Source organism: Chaetura pelagica, unplaced genomic scaffold (assembly GCF_000747805.2).
Source record: "Chaetura pelagica isolate M959 unplaced genomic scaffold, ChaPel_1.0 scaffold415, whole genome shotgun sequence".
In the NCBI taxonomy this organism is placed as follows: domain Eukaryota; kingdom Metazoa; phylum Chordata; class Aves; order Apodiformes; family Apodidae; genus Chaetura; species Chaetura pelagica.
In genome coordinates, this window is record NW_009953398.1 from 69,219 (window position 1) to 90,718 (window position 21,500).

The window sequence follows — 21,500 nt, forward strand, 5'->3', positions numbered from 1 at the left end:
TGTGTGTGTGTGTGTCTGTCTGTCTGTCTGTGCGTGTCTGTGTCTGTGCGTGTCTGTGCGTGTGTCTGTGCGTGTGTCTGTGCGTGTCTGTGCGTGTGCGTGTCTGTGCGTGTCTGTGCGTGTGTCTGTGTCTGTGCGTGTGTCTGTGTGTGTGCGCGTGTCTGTGTCTGTGTGTGTGTCAGGACAGCTGCAGAAGGTTCCGTGTGGCTGGAAAGCCGTGGATCCCGCAGGCAGAGCGTGTCTGCTGCTCTGCAACCCCCAGCCCTGCCCGCTCCCGCCAGCAGCTTGGGAGGAAAAGGCTCCTTTGTGCGGGTTGGGGGTCGCTGGGCATCCCAGCAGCTGGTGGGTGTCTTGCTGTGGAGATGCAGGTAGTGGCATCATCGGTAGTGTCTTCGTTTTGATGAGACAGGTCACGGTGCCTGCTGTCCCCTGGCGCCCCGGGACAAGGGCTGCGTGCCCTGGGGGGGCAGCACCGGGCAGCCTGTGTGCCTGGGCCAGTGGCACAGGCTGGGTCAGAGCCCACCTGCAGTGCCGGAGCTCATCGGAGCTGCTCCACCCTCTGGCTGTCTTGTGAGCTGCAGGATGCCTGGGTTGGGTGAGCAGTGCCCAAATGTCCCTGGTGGGCCACCAGCCCTTGCATTCCTCCTGGCTTTGGCACCGCTGGGGTCTGAGTCACCCCATGGAGCTAAGGAGACTTGTACATGGAGGTGCTGCCCCTGCCCTGTCATGGGGACTGGGAAGGGTTAAGGTGAGGGCTGCTGTGGCACCCTGGACTTGGACAGCCCAGGATGTTGCCAGATGTCATCTCTGTCCTGTCCTTGTCTGGCTGATGCCATGCCCGTGTGTCCCAGTTCATCTTAGAGAAGGGGAGCTGCGTATCTCAGGCAGCACTTCAGGAAGCTGAATGCCATGCCTGGTCTGGTCCTCTGCCTGGGAGACATCCTGGCATCACCAGGGAGCAGCTGGAAAGTGCAGCTCCCTTGGCTGCAGTGGTGCTTGTAGCTTCCAGCCGAGGGTCAGGGTCTCTCTCCTGCAGTGGGGGGATTTCAGGCTTCAGGGCTCTCCAGCCAGTGTCATTAATGGCACTAATTACTTGGCTGATGAAAGATGGGCTGAAGGGGGGTTGGTGGTGACAGCTGTGTTCCATCCCAGTGTCCTCCAGGCACTCCCTAAGTCCCACATCTACCCTCAGGGTATCATTAAGGCAATTAAAATGGGAAGTGTTAAAACACTGGTAGTAGCAGCTGCTTTCCGGGTTCTGGTGGCTTCCTTTCCTCTTTCTCGTGGCTCCCTTTGCTCCCGCCTCATCTCTGGAGCTTGGCAGGGTGAGTTTGGTGTCTCTGCTTTGGGTCAGGGCATTTGGCTGTCTTGCAGCTGCTCCCCAGGCTTGTCAGGCTGAGTTGCCCCCACCGCAGTGGGGCAGGATCCCACCCTGCCCCTCGGGCAGTGGGAAGCTAGGGCTGCCCGCAGCAGATCCCAGGTGTCAGCTGGTGCTTCTTCTGGGACCCGAGCAGTTCCCCTGCCCACAGACTGGTCGCCTTCAGGAGGGGTGAGGAGGAGAAGGGCTTTGCCTGACATGCTTTGCTGCAGGCGCGGTACCAACTGCAGCGTTGCTGCCGCAGCTGTGCAGAAATCTCAAGCTTCTGGGGGATTTCTCCCACAGGCTGGAGCCCCGGGGTTTGCTTACTGCCCTCTTAGTGTGACAGAGGTCCAGAAAAGCCACTTGGCCAGCTGCCTGCAGTGGATCATCGAGCACAGTGTTCCTGGGGTGGCTGTCCCCTCCCAACAGTGGGTGTGTCCCTGGCTGCATGTCCTACTGCAGCAGTTGCTTCTAGCCCTGCAGGCAGGGAGAAGCCCCAGAGCATCCCTCCTTCCCAGGGTGTGGGGAGGTTCATCCCCAAATAAATGCTGGTTCAGTGCTTCCACCATCAGTTCCATCGTGTCTGCTGCAGCTCCTTGGACTCAAGCCCAGGAGGTGGGGACTGAGGGAAACGTCTTGGGCTTGAAGCAGCGTCCCTGTGTTTCTGAGACTGCCACTGCCCCCCGAGTGCAAGTGAGGGGTTCTCTATAGGGCCCCTCCAGCAGCCAGCAGACATCTGATCCCATTCCCAGCCTGGCTTTGCATCGCTTTTCCCTGACTTTGTCCCAGGGGTTTTGCTCCAGGAGCAGCACTTATGTACCATGGGCAGGCAGGGATCATCCTATGAAAGCGGCTCTGTGCTGGTTTTGCTTGGCTGGAGTTGGATCCTGCCTCGTGCACAGGAGCCATCTGTGTTTTCCCTCGTGTGGTGCTCACCGAGGCCCCCCTCTGCAGGTCGAGGACAGGCTGGCTGGAGGCAGCCAGGAGCCCCACCATCCCTGGGAATGTGGGGCAGACCTGGCCTCACCTCTCTGGCTTCTCGCAGCTCCGCTGCTTGTGCCTCATGGATTTGCTTGGAGCTCCAGGCAGCTACTGTGTGTGCATGGCAGGAGCAGGGCAGCCTGTGTGTGAGGGAGAAGCATCAGCTCTGCTGAGTTTCATGCTGAATCCAGGATGGGTTCGTGCCAGATAAAGAACCTGCTCAGCCCCGTGGGATCCCCTCTGAAATTGTGCTCTCCCTCCCAGCCTGCAGACAGACCCTGCTGAGCGAGGCCAGCCTGGGAGTGGGAAATGTTTGACCTGCCTTGAATCTGCATTTCTTAAGTGCCTGGGTGACACTTGACTGACTTTGGGATGAGTGACCTGGCCTCAGTGACATTTGGAATCCTAGAGATATCGTTGCATGAACCATGTGTCCCTCCAGTGACAGTGAGCTCTGCAGGATTAAGCTTTTTCCTTGATGGAAAGCAGCATTCCCGAGGCAGGGAGATGGCAGGGTGCTACAGGCAGGTGGGACCCTCTGCTGCTGCCCCTGCCTGCAGGCAGAGCTGCCCCTGCAGCCAGGACACCCCTGATGCACAAGCAAGCCCTTTTAAAGCCTGGAGAAATTCTTGCTTTAAAACCCAGAGAAATCCCCAGCATGTGGGAGCTGCAGGTTCCTGTCTCAGCTGGTGGTGGTGAAGCTCCAAAGTGCATCCAACGGGTCCTACAGGGCATTCAGAGAGTGCCTGCCATGCTGGCCTGCAGGGGAAGCAGCCTGGCCAGCTGGAAACTCACAGGGATGGTTACCTGAGGCTGGTTGGCTTGGGGTAGCTTTTGTTCCCTGAAGCAATTCAGGGGGACCCTGCCTTGCTCAGAAGAGCATCCTCTGAGCAGGTGTTTCTGTTCCTAATTTCAGCCACAGGGAAGGACCAGGGAGCTCCCTGCTGGAACCAGCCTCAGAAAAGCCTCCACCCAGTTGCAAGCCAGCAGCTTCCTCAGGAGTGAGCAGTGCAGGTTTCTCTGGGTAGTTGTTTCCTCTCCTCAGAGTGATTTTTCAGGGCTGTTTCTGTGGCTGGAGAAGGGCCTGTGCCCTCAGAAGATGCAGCAAGGCTGTGGGTGAGCGGTGCTGGGGGGGCAGCTGGCAGCACAGCTTTTCCTGCAGCAGGGCATAGAGCTAGTCTGGGGGTGGCTTTATCAGCAGTCTCCTCTTTGCAGGTGCATGGAAAAGACTGTAGCAAAATCTGCTTTCCCCTTTTCCTGCATTTTCTCATTCCTGATCTTTCTCCAGACCCTTCAGATTTCTTCATCAACCAGGATGATTAAAAAGCATGATTAGAAATAAGAAAGTTGCCACACACACAACTTGTCTCTGTTAGGATGTGCTGGTGAAAATCTTGTGCTGTTTGTTCTGGGAAGATGTTCCCAGGTTTTGGAAATGATGCTGGTCCTCACTGGAGTCTTCTGGTAATTGTTAGTGAAAGAGGAGCCAGGCAGGAATAAGGAGCTTTTTTCCTGGTCCACAGGTAGAAGCCCCGTGGTTGGGAACCTGACTTGAGACCCTGAATTGGAGCAGCTCTCCAGCTGTGCTCTGTGGTGGAGTTAGTTACCAATTAATGAATCCATTAATTATTAGTTACAGTGTGTGTGCATGTTGAGATGTTGCAGGAAGGATTGTTGTGGAGGGTGATTGCAAAGTGCAGGACAAAAGCTTGGTGCAGATAGTTGAAGTGTCAGTGGTGATACACAAAGTTCTCCCATTATGGAGTGGTTTTAAGCTTAATGTTCTTTCATTTAAAGGGTCTGAAAAATTAAACACCTTCCATCACAAGGATGTAGCAAAGCCCTTTCTACTCCATCTCCCTCTGTGGTCTCTGAAAGAGGCTTGGTGTGAGTGCTGGGCTTGGTCGGGTGGCAGCGGCTGTGCTGAGACCTTTGCACATTGGAGACAAGAAATTGTTTTAACTGTTTTAAAGGAGAATTTCTCCAGAACAGCCTGTGCAGCCCTGGCTGGGGGGGGGGACACGACTTCTCGGACTCTCTGGGCTTTGGGAGGTGGTTTTCCTGTGGTGGCAGTGCCACGTCTGCTCTCCTTGCTGCCTCACTAAACCCTGTCATGTTTTCTGTCTTGCAGATTTTCCGGCGAGCCGACAAGAACGGTGAGTGCTTTGTTCCTGCTTCTGCCTCCACCCTCCCTGCCTGGGTCTGGGCAAAGCAGTGCAGCCCAGCTGGGAGGTTTGGCTGAAAGAGTGAAGGAACATGAAAAGGGCAAGAAGCTTTTTACCTGCAAGAAAAATGTTTTTCTGCTTGACCTGGAGGAATAGACACTGGAGCAAGGAGCTTGGCCAGGGGATGGGGAGGTGGGCTCCCCAGTTCACCATCCATGCACCATGCAGGACAGAGCCTCTTCTGAGCCCTCCTCCTTCCCTCACACACAGGGTCTCTGCTGCACTGTCAGCAGTGAGGTGGGAAGGCAAACCAAGCTGAGCAGCAACAGCCCAGGGGGCAGCAGACTCTTTTCACTGTCACTTGCGAGACTGATTCAGTCTCTGTGCTCAGTCTGGGGTTTTCACGTGCCCTTGTTTGAGTGGCTCTGTTCCTGTGTCCCCGTTGGAGCCCCTGGTTTGAGAGTTAGGCTCTGCTACGTGCTTTTTAATTCAAGACCCATAAACCAAGAAGTCCAAAATCATAATTTGTTTGTCTGAGCCTTTCTGCATCCTCTTGGGCTCTTCTCCATGGTAGATTGCAGGCTTCAGGAGCCACTTTTGTTACAAATCAAAATGCAACCCAGGAGCTGAAGTCCTCCACAGAGAGGAAGCAAAAAGCTCTTGAGTCAGTGGAGATTTTCTCTCCCTGGAAGCCTGGTACTGTCCTTACTGTTTGTAACAGGCACTGTGCTTGGACATCCATCAAAGCACGAGTGTCTGCAGGCATCTCTCACAGCATTGCAGTGGGGTCTTTGGAAGGGGTTGAAATTCCCACCTGAAGTTCCAGCAGCAGTGTCCCTGCTTGCCAGCACTCCTGGGCTTTTGATGGGGACTGGTGGGACTTGCTTTCCACGAGATATCTGCTCTCATTATTATGCACAACATGCCCAACCGTCCCACGCTCCCGGTGGAGAAGCTGCTGGGAGGATCGCTGGGGCTTGTGCGCTTCTTTTTGCAGATATATAATTATTCTTCCCTTTTATTTAAATGCAGATGATGGGAAGCTGTCATTTGAGGAGTTCAAGAACTATTTTGCTGATGGGATCCTGAGCTCGGAGGAGCTGTGGGAGTTGTTCAGTGGCATTGACAGGCGTCATTCAGAGTAAGTAACGTGGTGGCACAGAAAGGAGACGAAGGAGGATGTCAAACTGCTCTGCTGTAGATGGAGGACATTTGGAGGCGGGTGCAATAAATAGTCAGGGTGAGATAAGCCTACCTCTTGTGACACGCAGATGTTAAAACCCATGGAACACCAGCCATGAGCTTTGGTGGTGAGAGAAGCCAGACATTTTGAGAATAGTCGTTACCGGGTTGACTGTGGTTCCCTACAAGCGAGCACCCATTTCCAATTAGGTTATGTTAGCTTGAAAAATGTATTCCAGAAATATGCAGCTCTACAGAGCAGGTTGTGTGTCTGCAGGAGGAGCATGTGGTGGTGTGAGGACGATGCACAGACTGTGCAAAGTCACAGGCTGCCACTGCTGACACAAGGAACTGCTTTTCACTTATGCAAGAGCTGTTCTCCACCAGAAGTGGGCACTCTGAATGTAACTGTGAATTTAGGCCAGCTACTTTTAAAAAAAGAAACTCCCAAAGAACAGAAGTAATTGCACTTAGCCCTCATCTCCTCTTGACTGGTGCTATCTAGAGGAGTCTGTTTGTCTCAACTGGGTCTTGGGCAGCAGGCTCATCTCTGGCTGGTGCCACTTCCCTGGCACCCCAGGAAGTGTCTTCTGCACCTCTGATGTCCTGGGCCACGGCAGTGGCCAAGCAGGTCTTGCCAGGGAGTAGTAACTCAGAGCAGCCTCAGCTGCACATGCTGGTCCCAGGGCTTTGCAGGTACCCAGGGCAGAGGCATAGAGGTTCTGTGCCACACCAAAATACCAGCAGCCACTGAGGGCAGGTACCCAATGGTCCCTGGCTGCAAATCCTCTTGTCATCCACTCAGGTCTGGGAGAATGGGGGTGGTTGACTCTTGCCAAGCGTCAGGGTTTAGGTGATGTCCCTGCTTTTGTGCTGGGACAGAGAAGTGGGCTGATGTGTGCAGTCCCTGGGTCTGCTTTTCTTGCCTGTTGCTGCCTGGCTTGCCAGTTGGGCTTGTTGGATGTGGGCAGCAGATGTCTCCTGAAAATACCTGTCTTCTTGGGCTATGATCCCAGGCAGTCAGCAGTGAGTCATTCCCTTTCTTTTGGAAATGCTCCTTTCCTCTTGCTCCATTTTGGGGTGACCTGGAGTCACTCCTCCATAGAGTAGTGCTGGAAAACATGGGGTGGAGCAGAGCAGAGAGTTTTATCTGTGTCCTTAACTGAACATGAAGATCTCCTGGTGTACCTTTGTTTTCAGGCTGGGCTTTTTCTGTCTGTGAGGAGCAGATAAACAGGGCTAACCAGAAGGCCCTGGGCTGTCTCTGAGAGCTCTGCATGGCCCTGGCTGTGGTGGTGTTCTCCATAACTCATTACCTGTATTGCCAGTGAGGTAGCTATGACAACGTGGCAGTTGCAGCACTGAGCTGGTGACATCCATTAGCACAGCATGACTGTTGGGGCTTTGATCTCTTTCTGCCATGAAGAGCAGAGGGACCCTGTGGACAGAGCTGGCTTCAAAATTCCCGTGTTCAGTGACTTGGAGCAAACATAGGAGATGCCATCCCTCCAGCCCTGTGAGGATGCCCTCATTTCTGCAGGAGCAGAAGGGGAAATCCAGCTCCGAGGCCATTGCAGGTGGTGCAGGTCTTGTTTTTGCCCCTGGCTGGGACATGGTCCATGTGCAGGGTCAGTGTGTGGGACAGCTTCAGTGTGAGCAGGCAGGAGCAGGGTGAGATGCAGGAGGTAGCAGCAGGGAGCTGGAAGTGATTTCTCCAGCTTCATCCCCAGCTCCCGGAGGAGGAGGAGCTGGGACCTCCTGGAGAGGGAGCCTGGAACTCAGCTTATTGTCTGGTAAGAGGCATCCTGGCCCTGCAGAGAATGTGAAGCAGCTCTGTGTCTACCTGGGCACCCTGATCCTGACCTAGAGCCATGTGCCTTCTGGGAGGAGGGAATTGGAGAGAAAAGCCTGTCCCCAGGGAGACATGGCCTCATGTGTCCCCAGGGACTGCTTGCTGCCTACACAGCAGCACGTGCAGAAATCAAACAGTGTTCAGTGTACTGGGTCTCACAGAGGCCTCTGTTGCTCTGTGTGTAGAGCTGGACTTCCTGGTATTTGGTTTTGGAGTGTGGAGGGGGACTTGCTCCTTTGTACAACCTCTGGTGTCTGTAAGGACTGTGCTGCTGCTCTGCTGTCCCCTCAGCAGGGAGACTGGACAGCCTCTCCTCCTGCCTGCCTGCGTGCCTTGTACTTACAGGACCTTAGTAATTGTTGAGGAAAAATGAGGAATGTTGAGGAAAAATGAGGAATATCAAGGAAAAAGCTTAATATGTGAGCTGGCTGAAATGTGCTGGCTGAAATGTGCTGCCAGATTCAAGAGTTATTATCCAAGGTAATAACTCAAAGAATTACAAAGCTGGAAGGCAACTACAAGCTTTATAACCATACCTGCTGTGCTTCTTCCATGTCCTGTAGCTTTTTTTGTTCAGCATTTCTGAAAACTGTTCCATTTTGGCTTTAAAATAGCTCCTCGCTCTGATTCTTTGACTTTTAAAACAACCTGTTGAAACCAAATTCAACTCCTCGTTGCAGTTTGGTACAACAGCTCACTCCTCTGTTTCTTTGAGCTTGTTAGAAAGCTCCACACCAGCTCTGCCAGGGATGCAGGGCAGAAAGATTCACCTCTCTGGAAAGGTATTTTCATCCACTGGAATGTCAGTGTGAGAAGAGAAGTGTGTTTGAAGGGGTGAGAAATCTCCATTGCTGCAGAAGTGACTTGGGAGCTGCACTGTGTGGTTTTGCTCTCTGAGCATCCCTCTGTCCTCAGCCCAGCCAGGCAGGATGGCAGCAGATCCCAGGGTTTCACAGGGATAACTTGGTGGACTTAAAACACCTTGCAAAGGGCTTTGGGCTGAACCTTGTGGTGCTCTTTGCAGAGGACTGTGCAACCTGCCCAGGGAGATGTTGTATGGACCTCATGTGTCTTTATGTCCTGCATCTGTAGGGAAAATTTGGACAAATAAGGTTTGGCAGATCTTCCTTTGACTGAGAGTGGTCAGAGGGTGGTGGCAAGAACTAGTACAGACTGTCCCAAGCCTGTGTCTCTGACCTTGAGGCAGAAGAGGTGGGAGTGCTGACCTGGTGGCTTTTAAAAACCCTCTGTGCAAATAACCTCAAGCCTCAGGTTCTGTAGGAGGGACTCATGTGAACTTCCCTCTCCTCTTAATCAGAGACTCTGAGCTGTAGCATCTGCCTGTCTGTGAATGATGGAGAGTGACTGAAACACTCAGGGTCACACTGGAAAGGTTTGGAAACCAGATCTGTGATGGCAGCAGAGGTTCCCAACGTGATAAATGATAGAAATAAAAAAATTCCCATCTGCTTTGCTGAAGCTGATTGCTGTTTTCTTCCATAATTCCAGACGTATTCTGACAGAATCCTAACAGCATAATGATGACAAGATCCTTCATCATCAGTTGAAGCTTAATTACAGTTAATCAGTGGTTTGAGCACAGTCAAAATACAGCTATGTGGAAATGTGGAGAGTCTCAGCATGAGTGATTTGGAGGCAGAGGATGGCTCTTCTCTTGGAGTGGGAGAGGGGGTGGCCGAGACAGGAGCAGAGCAATCCTGCTGCCCCACTGCAGACCTGCAAAATGGGCCAGGATTTGATGTGCAGGTTCTTTACGTTACCTCCTCCTGGTTTCTGGTATGAAGTAGCTTCTGGTAGCATGGAAATGGCAGCATCAGTCCTGTGCTCTGTCCTGCCCCTCTCTGCACCCTGGGGGATGTGGAGCATGGGAAGAGGTGACCATGCAGGTTGCTGATGGAGCAGGCTGTGGTGGGAAGGGAGCAGATCTTCCACCAGATAACTCCCAGGGGGCTCAGTTTTGCCACAAGATCTTGCTGATTAGTTCAGTCCTCAACTCTTTGTTGTGTTAGTGATTGATTAGTTACCATTGTGTTTAGGCAGCAACCAGACAAGATAGAGAGAGTTATTAATAATCCCTGGCCTCTCCTTAGCCACAGGGTTGGTGGTAGCTCTGTCACACAGATGCCCAGCTCTCTGGGCTGTGTGCTGAGCTCGTGGCCCCTTCTTCCTGGTGAAACCAGTCCCAGATTCTCACTGGAGACAGATGGAAATGTCCAGGTAACATATGCAGGAAGTGTTTGACTGTGTATTTTGTTATCTCATGTTTATATCCCAACTTGTGTGATTTTTTTACCCATTTCTTGGATGGCAACCAGTGGCTGCAGTTAATACTCTGGGGCACGGGTCTAACAAGCAGTGCTGCAGTGCCAGGTCTCTGTGGCAGTGCAGCAGCAGTGGCTCTGCAGGCTCCAGGCAGCGTTCAGAAATAAGTGGAAAAACTCAGAATGAGCAAGTTTAAATTTTTCTAATTTAAATTTGTGCTGCAAAACCTAGTCACACTGGGTAGCAGAGCTGGGGTTGGGTGCATAGGGCTGCTCAGAGAGGGGATCAGCAAAGTTTGATGGACAGGAGTTGGCAGAAGGGGCTGTGGTTTTGCTGATTTTCTGTATTGCCTCTCAAGGGAAAGACTCTTTTTTTAAATCCACTTAAAAAACGCTCTGCAGTGCCAGGACAGTGCACCAGAGCCCTTCATCAGCTCCTGCAGTAGGTGTTTAAAATAGATGAGTCAAATCACATCCTAAACCTGCCAGTCTCCCTTGCTTGAGTAGGTGCCTGATGGAATTACCTAAACAGAGGGATCAGCAGCCCCCCTGCCATGGGTCTGTGATGACACCAAAATATTTTCATCATTTGAAGCACTGACTGTTATTAAAGTACCCTGAGTGGAAGCCCAGCAGAAAGAGACAGAAACCAGCCTTTGATGTTTTGAGGAAAAGCTGTAGGAAGATTTTTGCTCACATTATTACAGCTGTTCCTGGCATGACAATTTGGACACCCAGCACTCTGCTCTAATTGCCCCTTAGGGTGTTTGTGCCCCTTTGCCCTGTGAGTGGTGTCAGACCAGTTCAGGGCTGTGCAGCCCTGGTTTGACTGGGCAGTGTCACTGCAGCCATCCTTGTGTTTGGAGCCCAACAAACTTCAGGTATTACCAGTTCTTCCATGTGTGACAGCACTTAAACACTTACAAAACTGTCTTTCATGCCCTCTTCCACTTTTCCAATCAGGATTAAAAATGGTTGTAATAATTTAGGGGATTTTGAGACAACAGAATCTTGATTGGAGGCTGATTTGAATAAATGATACTGTGGGGTATATCCTTGCATGCTCTGCAGATGGTGCTGGGCATGGCAAGAAGCTCTGCCTCTGTGGCTTTGGTCACCTGGAAGGATCCCAAAGCTTCATGTGAACCCACAGTTCTGTTTGACATCCTGTCCCAAAAATACGTGGCTGTTTCTGGATGTTCCCTCCTCCCCCTCCACCCCAGCAGCACCTTTATTAGCAACAGGAGGGGCCTGTCCAAACCCTGCAGGGATGCAGGCATGATTCTCTGTTATTGCAAGGGTTGAGGGAATAGCCCTACCTCCAGGTTTTTGGACCCAGATCCCTTCTTCAATGGCCTTCCTAGCAGGAACAGCCCCTCTGGTGGGGTGTGAAGCCATTGAGCCCCTGCCCTGGCAGCCCCACATCACCCAGGCTCTGAAGGCAGGAAGAAGAGAAGCAGGCAGGGCACCCATGGGGCAGGTGGGAGAGGAGTGGGGCTGGGGCTGTGGGGCAGCCACGAGGAGGGACCTGGGCTGAGGCCAAGGGAGACACAAAGGGGGAGCCCTGGCTGGATGCTTAGCACCTGTGGGGGAAAAGGTTGGGTTGAAGAAGCACCTCCTGGGGCTCATCAGCTCCAGGGCTTGGAAGTGGGACTGCCCATCCAGCTGGCTAGCCCAGGGGCTCAAGGTGCTGTCTGCCTCCCCTGGTCCTTGTCCCAGCCCATCCTGCTCACAGACACTTTCCCAACACACTTCAGCTCCAGGAGGTGTTGGTGGAGCAGCTTTGCTTGTTCCTTCAGCCTCTGATGCAGAGGTGATGCCCTGCAGTCCTGCCTGGAGCTGCAGGTGCTGGGCATGGCTCCTGAGCTGCTGGCAGCTCTTTTTCTTTTCTAATACAGCTTTTGGAAATACGTGGGAGGAACAGTAAATCCACTGGGGGCTCACGACAAAGCCCCCAACCGCCTGCTCACAGCAAACGTTTGTCCTAAATCCAGCCCCATCATCTAACAAGCTTGTTTTTCTGTTTCTTGCAGTAACGTGGATACAGAGAAACTGTGTGGTAAGTAGAGTGCTGGTCCTGCCCTGGGGGGCTCCCCTCTTGAGAGGCTGTGCTGGGGCTTTGTGCATGTCTGAGCTAGGCAGTCAAGTGGCATTTACAGTCCCAGCACAGAGGGCATTTGTGCTTTTCCCAAGGGGGTGGGATGCTCTCCCTGGGGATAGGAAAGGACTTAATCTGAGTTCAGGTGGGAGCATGACTCTGGAGGGGGATGTGAATGCAGGGCAGGCAGAGATGGAGACACTCAGGAATCTCACCATGGTCTTCTCTCCTGCTTTAGATTATTTCTCAGCATATCTGGGAGAATACAGGAATGTGCTTTCTGCCCTGGAAGCCCTCAACTCTGCAGTCCTGGCAGCCATGGACAAGACCAAGCTGGTAAGGATGGGACCACAGGAGGGTGGACGGGTACGAGAGGCCGTGGGGATCTCAGCTGCTGGCTCAATGTTACCCTTGGGTGTCAAGAGGCAGCAGCTGTGGGACCTCCCACATTAGGCTTTGGTTGTCTCCATGTGCAGTGAGTGCTGCAGCAGCACAGCCTGCAGAGTGCCTGGAGGAGAGGGAGCCATGCTGCTGCAGGAGAAGGGTAGAGCTTTGGTGCTCTGAAGATGCCTTCCTCATAGGGCTCTGGCTGTGGTTGTTTCAACAGCTCCTTGCAGACCACTTGCAGGGTCCTGCCTGGGGATGCTGTTACTGTGTTGTATCTGAGCCAGAGCAAGGTCTTTTCCCCAAAGCACTGCAGAGGGAAATGGGGACTCCAGAGCTGAGCCAGAGCTCTGGGCTGACCCAACAGCTTGTGCTCAGCAACACCATTGGGCTGTTGGGGCAGGAGCCACCGCGGCAGGAAAGCTGCTGTGGGGAGCAGCAAGGTGCTTGGGAGGAGATAGGAAGTGGTGGAATTCATTGACTCCCAGCCTGGTGCTGAGCTCATCCCTGTGGCAAGTGCTCTCCCTGCAGCTTGTACTGATGAGAGGCAGATTGGAAGCTGCTAATTAGGACAAGCAGCCTCCTGCTTTGTGCGCCCCATTGCCTCTGTGTTGGAGAGCAGAGTCTAGAGTGCACAGCATTGAGGGCTAAACACAGCAGCAAGAAGGCAGTGGGCAGCACTGGAAGGGACCCTTCTTGGGGAGCAGCAGCTCCCTTTACATCTGAAGTGTATTAAGTGGTTTAGTTATGTACTTGGGGCTGATGCTGTTTTACAGCCCTGGGAAGGGGCAGCCCTTCCTTTCCCCCTGTACCTTGGATGCTTGGTAGAAAGTGGATGAAGAGCATCATCCATGTGCACACTGTTCACTGAGCTGCTGGTCAGACAGAAGCAGAGGGACGCTGGTCCTGCTGTCAGCTCTGCAGAGTCATCCTGATAAAACCTCTCAAAAGCAGAATTACAGCAGCTCTTGGCAACTTTGGGATTTTCACCTGGGTCAGTGGAGCCGAGGGACCAGTCTGTGACCAAAAATCCTTGTCTTGTGTTTGCTGAGTTGTTTCTTCCATGGCTCCTTTCCCTGAGTCTGTGCCATGAGCAGGAAATGCTGTGAGACAGAGCCCATGCATACTGAGCCTCTGCTCACAGAGGGTTGGAACTCTGTTCTGCAGCACTGATGAGAGGGTTTTGCTTCTTTGCCCCAAGATGAGGAGTAAAAAGGGGGCTGTGCAGCTGAACTGAAGGGAAAGTGTGTTTTTCCGTTGACTGCCTGCCCTGGCATGAACTTCTTCAAGCTGATGCAGAAGGGTGGAACAGCTTTTGGGGCTCTCCTGAGAGAGAGTTATTTCCAGCCTTCTCCCTGGTGCATTTCCCAGGGTGTGCTGTGTTTGATGAGGCAAGAGAGAGGAGGCAGCTGGCTTGGGGTGTGCAGTGCTCACCCAAAATACTGATGTGCATCCCTGGGGATCCCTGTGGGATCCTGTTGTCCGTTGTGAGCTGGGCTGGGGCTGGGAGGATGGGGAGCTCTCTGCATGACCAGCTTCAGATCCAAGTCCTCCCCCCAAGCACAGGGTGGTGGTTGGGTTTTGGGGGGTGGCAGTCCAGGCTGGTGTCTGTGTCTGCATGTCTGGGGTGAGCTGTGGGGCTCGGGGCAGGCTGGATGTGCCCCCCACAGCCAGGAGGTAGTGTCAGTGGCAGCAGCTGCCTGCTCCTACCATGAAACTCCATCTGCTGACATGGGGTGATCACCTGCTCCAGCACGAGCCCAGGGCAGTGCTTAGTGGATCAGCATCCTCTCCATTTGCCTTCCCCTCACACTGACACAGCTCTGGAACTGGGTTGGTGACTCGACTGTGGCACAGAGGGACAGAAACCCCACATGTCCCTGCAGCCCCCCCCATCCGCAACAGATCTGTGACACCAGCATTGGAAGGGTCATGTCCATGTGCTTTTGAGCAGGGCTTCTGCAATTTGGGATCCTCAGTTCTGTGTGTTAGAGAGAAACACAGTAGGAATTGGAAATATTTGGCCTGAGTGATGTGGTAGCATTGCTGGACTCTGGACATGAAAGAGGGAGTTTGTGGTGCTCAGGGCTGTGAAGGCAGCCTGGCTCCTGGTCTGTGCATTGGTGGCATGTGAGGACACCACGGGGAAGGCAGAGGTGACTGGTCCAGTCTGTCTTCTTGGTCTTGTCAAAGAAAGGGGTTGACTTCTCCTGGTGGATGCTCCTGTGGAGCAACCAGCCCTTCTGCATCATGTGGAGACTCCTTCCTTGACCTCCCACTGCCAGTTCTCTCTGAATGCTCACAGTGATGTCTGTGTCCCTTGAGCCATGGGGAAGGGACCCTGCTGTGACAGCTGGGCTTCCCAGCTGCTTCCCCCCTGCAGCCTCTGATCCTTCTTTAACCGTCTGCTGAGCTGAGTCAGTTCACTAAACCAGCAGCAAAGCCAGATGAGTTCTTTTCCACCTGTTCACTGAGCTGAATTGTCTCCCTCAAGCACCAAATGACTTCTATACCAACATTACAAAGAGCAGATTCAGCTCCCTGGTTTCCACCAGCTCATTCTCTGTACCCAGGGCTGAGCTTCTTTGGTGCAACCCCCCTCCCCTAGCAGAGCTGCTGCAGTGCAGGCACTTTGTGGACCTTCTCCTCCTCAGCTTGTTCCTGCCACCCCTGTGGCTCCCTGTGGACCTTGGGCATCCTACTCCACTGCCTGCTGGAAGGAGCTTTCCTGCCTGCTGGTGCAGGCAGCTGCAGGCAGTGTTCAGAGGGCAGCTTTGCTGCAGTGCTCCAGCAGGGCTCCCCTGCCCACCAGCTGTCCCCAGACACTCAGCATGGCTGGAATTCACAGCAGGAGCCAGGATGAGTGTTTGTTGCCAGCCTGGTTGGACACATGCTGATGGAGTGGTGGTGGATAGGCACAGAAATAACCCTGAGTGTAAATGAAAAGCAGGTTACAGTGTTTGAATTGACTTTGCAGCCCTGCAGCAGCACAGGAGCTGGTCCTCACATCAGCTCTGTCCCGAGCTGGGCAGAGTTTTGAAGGAGTTTGAGGTATCTGTGTGTGTCCAGGCACTTCTCTGGCTCTCTGTGCTTCTCAGACGTGCCCCTGGGCATGGTGTGCATCCTAACCCACTCTTTGGGTCCCTCCAGGCCAGCTTGCCTTCTTGCCAGGACATGCCCCAGCACTAACCCCCCTGGTGTGCACGTGGCACAGGGAGCAGGACACTGAGAGGGCACCCAGCCCCCCTGTTCTTGCTGGGCACCCCTCCAGTGCCACAGGCCAGGTGGGCCAGGGCTTGTGCTGGGGTCACTTGTGCTCAGCGGGTGACATGGGGATGGGCAGTGGGGTGGCCCCAAGCACATGTCACCAATTCATCAGGGATCAAATCCCATCAGAGCAGAGATGGTTGGTGCTGTCTCCCCAGGAAGAGGGGGCATGAAGCCCTCAATTGGATCCACCCCGTTGGGTTTACTGAAGGTCCAGCCCCTTCCGGATGCAGCTCCCCCTCCCTCCCCCTCCTCGCGCTGAGCTGGAGGCATCTGACAGATCCTGTCTTTTCCCTGCAGAGGTACGAGACTTCCTCGAAGATGGAGCAGTTCCTGACCCGTTTCCTGCTGCGGGAGACCATGCACCAGCTGCAGTCCCTGCAGGCCTCGCTGGAGTGTGCTGTGGACACCGTGGAGGAGCAGGCGGGACTGGAGAGGTGAAGGGAGAGGGGTGCTGGTCCTGTCCCCACCAGCGCTCCTGGGTTCCCCTGGGAGGGACATCTGGGAGCAGGACCTGCCCTTTCCAAGCCTGCTGTGAAGCTGACCCATCCAGAGAATGGCTTCAACCCCTCTTTTTTTGCATTTTGCTCCTACAGAAAGGAGGTGCAGAAATCTGAGACCTCGGTTGGCCTGAGGTCAGGGAGACGATGCGGACGCAGGGGGCAGAAGAACATCCGTCTGTCTCCAACGGACCCTTATTCTGGGATGCTCACTACAGGTATCTGCAGCCTGGCCATCCCTTGGGATGGTGTGTCTGCCCCACTGGAGTCTGGAGTGGGTGTGGGAGCAGCAGCACAGGACATCAGGGGCTTGTCTGGGACAGAGCCTGGACCATCACACCCAGTGCCAGCTGAGCGGGATGTTGTATCTCCTGAGCAGTGGGAGAAGTTTCAGGAGAAAAACAAGTCTTTTCTTTTTTGTTTTAAACCAGAGGTAAAACAAGCTCAAGTGGTTTTCTGGCTCTTGGGCAAGGTTTTGCAATGACAAAAATAAGCTTTTTTTGGTGACATATCTCTGCCCTTGCCTGTGCAGGTGTTTGTGTCCAAGACAACAGCCAGTGGATGGCACAGATCAATCAGCTCCAGCAGCTCATCGAGAAACTGGAGTGCAAGGTGTGTGGCCGAGGGGAGGTGGGCTGGGGGCTGCCCTGCTCCACCACACCAGCCAGGATGGTGCTGGGACCTCTCCCTGTGCCACTGGCCCTCGATCCTGGTCCTGGCATCATGACAGAGCTGCACCCATTCACCAGACCCAGCCTGGCAAAGCTGCTCATCCCCTGCTGTCTCCAGAGCCCCCTTCCTTCCTCCCTGGGCTTTCTCCATGGTCTGTGCTGACCTAACAAGTCAGTCTGGACCCACTGAGCCCCACAGATGTGCAGGTCACATCCCCATTCTCCCCCAGATACCCTCAGGAACATCCCCAGAGCAGTTCCCTTGTCACTCTGGGCTGTGCTGTGGGTTGCTGTCACGTTTTATCTTGTTGCACAGTTTTCCCAGTAACAATGACTTTTCCTGTGGTGTTAAATGCAGAGCCCACGCCTGGAGCCACTGAAGGAGGAGGAGATGTGCAAAGGAAGAGATGAAGTAAGTCCCTGTCCTGCTGCTTGTTGTCTGCAGGTATCTCTGTGGAGTGCACAGCTCCACTCCACCCCAGTGCCCTGAGACTGGTGTCACTGGGCTGAGCTCCTGGCTTTGGTCTGGCGGGGGTTGTGCTGCCCTGCTGTGCAGCAGGGTGGGAGGCAGAGCTGTGAGTGGGGTCAGGGACCATCCACAGGACCAGTGCAGCTCCATCAGGTCCACAGAAGCCCCAGGCAGTGCCCATGGCCAGGCCAGAGGCAGGCAGTGCTCCACCTGGGAGTGCCCAAGTCCCTCGGGCTTGCTCCGAGTGCCCACAGACTCTGCAGACTCCTAGTGCAGGGGTTCTGAACCCTCTTTCTTGGGGGAGAAGGACACAGAGAACTGCAGCAGCCCCACAGCAGGACCCTGCCACCAGGGGCTGGAGCATCTCCTGTTGGTGCAGTCCTTCCTGCAAAAGGCAACCTGCCCCGGTGGGAAGAAGCCACTTGATGTTGGCGTTGTCCCCAGCGCTGCGGTGCCAGCCCCTTCTTTTGGCTTCCCCTACAGTGCTGTGCTTGCACTGCCTTATGCTGCAGCAGGGTGGGAGCAGGGAGGGGACAGGCGAGTCCCTGATGTCCCTTGTGGCTGTCCCTTTGCAGCACATCCTGGTGGCCAAGAGGCAGATCTCAGTGGCCACGGGCAGCATCGAGAAGTTCCGCCAGGCGCTCAGGTCCTACACGGAGGGCACGGCCGGGCAGAGCTGCTGCCTGCAGTAAGTGTGGGCTGTGGGGGCTCATCCGTGCTCCCAGAGGGCACTTTTGGGGGACAGAAGGGTGTTTTGTGGAGTATTTTGTGTGCTGGTCAGGGTGAGGGTGGGCTCAGCATGCAGAGCGTTTGACCTTGCAGAGTGTCAGGCTGCAGTGTGTCCCTGCAGTGTGGTCCCATCTCCTGCTGGGGGTGCTCCCAGCAGGAACCTCTTCTCAGCGTGGGGCAAGGAGGGGGGGTGGTTTTTATGCCAGCAGGAACGGCTCTGACCTCTGCATGTGAGTGCACATTCCTCCAGCACTGAAAGGACCTTAAATTAACAGGGGACAAGCCAAGGGGACAGCTTGTCTCAGAGCATTGCTGTGGTTGAGGTGTGAGCAGTGCTGGGGGGAGCAGCCATGAACACCTGAAGCTCACCCCCTCCTCAAGGCTCTGCTCCCCAGCACTGCTCCCAGCTTCCAGCAGAGCCCAAGTCTCAGGTCAGTGTCAGGCCACTGCCAGCATGTCCCTGGAGATGGCACAGCTGCTCTTCAAGAGGCACTTCCCTTTTCCCACAGCAGATTTCAAACTGCATTCGTGCTGTTCCTATTTTAAAGGGTCATTTTCCAGCTCTCGAGTTCCAACGGCACAAAATTGCGTTTTCAGTCCAAACAAAAGGAAGATCCTTGTTTTGACACGTGTGGCAGAGAGAATGGTATCCATTTTCTTTCAAATTGATGGGCTTTTCTGTCAAGAGAGGAGACAACTGGGTAGTGTTGCATGGGCAGGCTCTCCACGTGAGTGGAAAGCTGGAGCAAAGCCCAGGGAGATTCCACTGCCCTGATTCACACCAGGGAATTACACAGTGCCTTGTGCCCCTGCACAGGGGACACAGCCTCCTCCCTGCTGGGTGACTTGCTTTGCTCTCCCCCCAGGGCTTGGTCCCTTCCTCCAGCCCTCAGCAGCAGCTGGAGGAAATGTTCAACCTCAGCTGGAATTCCTGCTAAAAAAAAGGGAGTCCCTGATGTCCCTTGTGGCTGTCCCTTTGCAGCACATCCTGGTGGCCAAGAGGCAGATCTCAGTGGCCACGGGCAGCATCGAGAAGTTCCGCCAGGCGCTCAGGTCCTACACGGAGGGCACGGCCGGGCAGAGCTGCTGCCTGCAGTAAGTGTGGGCTGTGGGGGCTCATCCGTGCTCCCAGAGGGCACTTTTGGGGGACAGAAGGGTGTTTTGTGGAGTATTTTGTGTGCTGGTCAGGGTGAGGGTGGGCTCAGCATGCAGAGCGTTTGACCTTGCAGAGTGTCAGGCTGCAGTGTGTCCCTGCAGTGTGGTCCCATCTCCTGCTGGGGGTGCTCCCAGCAGGAACCTCTTCTCAGCGTGGGGCAAGGAGGGGGGGTGGTTTTTATGCCAGCAGGAACGGCTCTGACCTCTGCATGTGAGTGCACATTCCTCCAGCACTGAAAGGACCTTAAATTAACAGGGGACAAGCCAAGGGGACAGCTTGTCTCAGAGCATTGCTGTGGTTGAGGTGTGAGCAGTGCTGGGGGGAGCAGCCATGAACACCTGAAGCTCACCCCCTCCTCAAGGCTCTGCTCCCCAGCACTGCTCCCAGCTTCCAGCAGAGCCCAAGTCTCAGGTCAGTGTCAGGCCACTGCCAGCATGTCCCTGGAGATGGCACAGCTGCTCTTCAAGAGGCACTTCCCTTTTCCCACAGCAGATTTCAAGCTGCATTCGTGCTGTTCCTATTTTAAAGGGTCATTTTCCAGCTCTCGAGTTCCAACGGCACAAAATTGCGTTTTCAGTCCAAACAAAAGGAAGATCCTTGTTTTGACACGTGTGGCAGAGAGAATGGTATCCATTTTCTTTCAAATTGATGGGCTTTTCTGTCAAGAGAGGAGACAACTGGGTAGTGTTGCATGGGCAGGCTCTCCACGTGAGTGGAAAGCTGGAGCAAAGCCCAGGGAGATTCCACTGCCCTGATTCACACCAGGGAATTACACAGTGCCTTGTGCCCCTGCACAGGGGACACAGCCTCCTCCCTGCTGGGTGACTTGCTTTGCTCTCCCCCCAGGGCTTGGTCCCTTCCTCCAGCCCTCAGCAGCAGCTGGAGGAAATGTTCAACCTCAGCTGGAATCCCTGCTGCTGCAGCTGAGTGCAGATGGCTCCTCAGGCCCCACACCCTGAGCCTTGCTTCTCCCTCTGTCTTCCCCTGGAGTGGAGAAGGCTCCAGCCAGTTCCTCCAGCAGGAGGGAGTGTGAGAAGCATTGCCTGATGAAACATCATCACTTTGGGTTGTTTTAGGCTGTCATCTCGGCTCCTTGCACTCGTACCTCAGTTTCTCTTGGTGTGAAGGGCAAGGGATGCTACACACCTTCCACAGGGCTGGAAGGATGAGCTGCAGTGCTGGGGATATGCTGGGAAATAATAAACCACTTCCCATGCTGGTATCTGGGCAGCAGCAAGGACCAGTTGAATAGCTGTGAAGCTCTGCTGCCTGGCTGCAGGAACTGCAAAGCAGGGAGGGTTCAGATTCAGGATCCCCTGGAGCCACGTGCTGGCATCCAGCCTGCTCTGAAAGCCTCGTGGTGGGGCTCACCTGCAGACCTGTGCCCCTCACTGCCAGGCCTGGTGGGACTGATGTGGCTGCTCTGGGGCAGCTGCCAGGCTTTGGCTCATTGTCATGCTCTTGTCCCCACAGTGTGTCTGCCTGCAAGCTGACAGATGAGGCCTGCTTCATCCTTTATGAGTTCTGGCAGGATGTGACTTCGTGGAGAAGGTTGGAGACTTTCCTTGAGTGGGGCTGGGTGCTCTGTGGGGGGGGGGCTGAAAGGGTTTCCCTCTCAGGGCTCCACCAGGACCCTGCTGCTCTCCCTCCTTGCTCAGCTCAGTGTCCCTGGGGCTGCTGGTAGAGGAAGGGGGTGAACACCCTCAGCAAGGCTTTGGGGAGCAGGGCAGGGGGGACTGTCCTGCTGTGGGTGGTGTGGAAGCAGCCCTGTCCCCACTGTGTGGCAGGGATCCTAGCCTACAGCCACGAGGCACCCACAGGGTGCAGACCCTGCACCCCCTCTTACCCTGCACCCCCTCTTGCCCTGCACCCCCTCTCACCCTGCACCCTGTTTTACAGCCACTTGCAGTCCAGCTGCAGCAAGACTTTCCAGCAGGCCATCAGCAGCTTGTTGGAGTCCCCAGAGCTGCTGACCACCATGCTCTTCCCAGGTGAGGGGGCTCTGGGGCCAGCGTGGGGGGCTGTGGTACCCCCAGAGCCACATGTTCCTGCTGGTGTTCTGCAGAGGGCAGTAGCAATGCAGGGAGCAGACACCTCGGGGCTCTCCAGAGTAGAAGGTTGGCTTGAGGGTGACCTAAATTGTGTTTTTTTTAAACCAGAATGAGATGTGTCCCCTGGTGGGCTCAGCTGTGTGGGCTGGCAGTGCTGGGGGGGGGGCTCCTCCCCAGCCTGGGGGCTGCTCTCCAGCTGGGAAAGCCAAGCAGCTGGGGCCACTGCCCAGATCATCATGGCATCACAGAATGGTTTGGGATGGAAGGGACCCTGAAGATCAACCAGTGCCAACCTCTGCCATGGGCAGGGACACCTCCCACCAGCCCAGGTTGCTCCAAGCCCCATCCAACCT

The 21,500-nt window shown here is 54.6% G+C and overlaps 1 protein-coding gene across 1 annotated transcript in view; it reads left to right on the plus strand.

The window, feature by feature from the left end:
* NECAB3 (N-terminal EF-hand calcium binding protein 3) overlaps nucleotides 1–21,500 on the plus strand; it is a 30,808-nt gene that overhangs the window by 7,345 nt on the left and 1,963 nt on the right. The window contains exons 2-12 of the mRNA XM_009998386.1: nucleotides 4,473–4,497; nucleotides 5,539–5,647; nucleotides 11,856–11,881; nucleotides 12,159–12,256; nucleotides 15,872–16,008; nucleotides 16,168–16,289; nucleotides 16,604–16,683; nucleotides 17,101–17,154; nucleotides 17,787–17,899; nucleotides 20,570–20,647; nucleotides 20,996–21,087. Coding sequence (XP_009996688.1) covers nucleotides 4,473–4,497; nucleotides 5,539–5,647; nucleotides 11,856–11,881; nucleotides 12,159–12,256; nucleotides 15,872–16,008; nucleotides 16,168–16,289; nucleotides 16,604–16,683; nucleotides 17,101–17,154; nucleotides 17,787–17,899; nucleotides 20,570–20,647; nucleotides 20,996–21,087 — 934 coding nt within the window. The remainder of the gene's footprint in view (nucleotides 1–4,472; nucleotides 4,498–5,538; nucleotides 5,648–11,855; nucleotides 11,882–12,158; nucleotides 12,257–15,871; nucleotides 16,009–16,167; nucleotides 16,290–16,603; nucleotides 16,684–17,100; nucleotides 17,155–17,786; nucleotides 17,900–20,569; nucleotides 20,648–20,995; nucleotides 21,088–21,500) is intronic.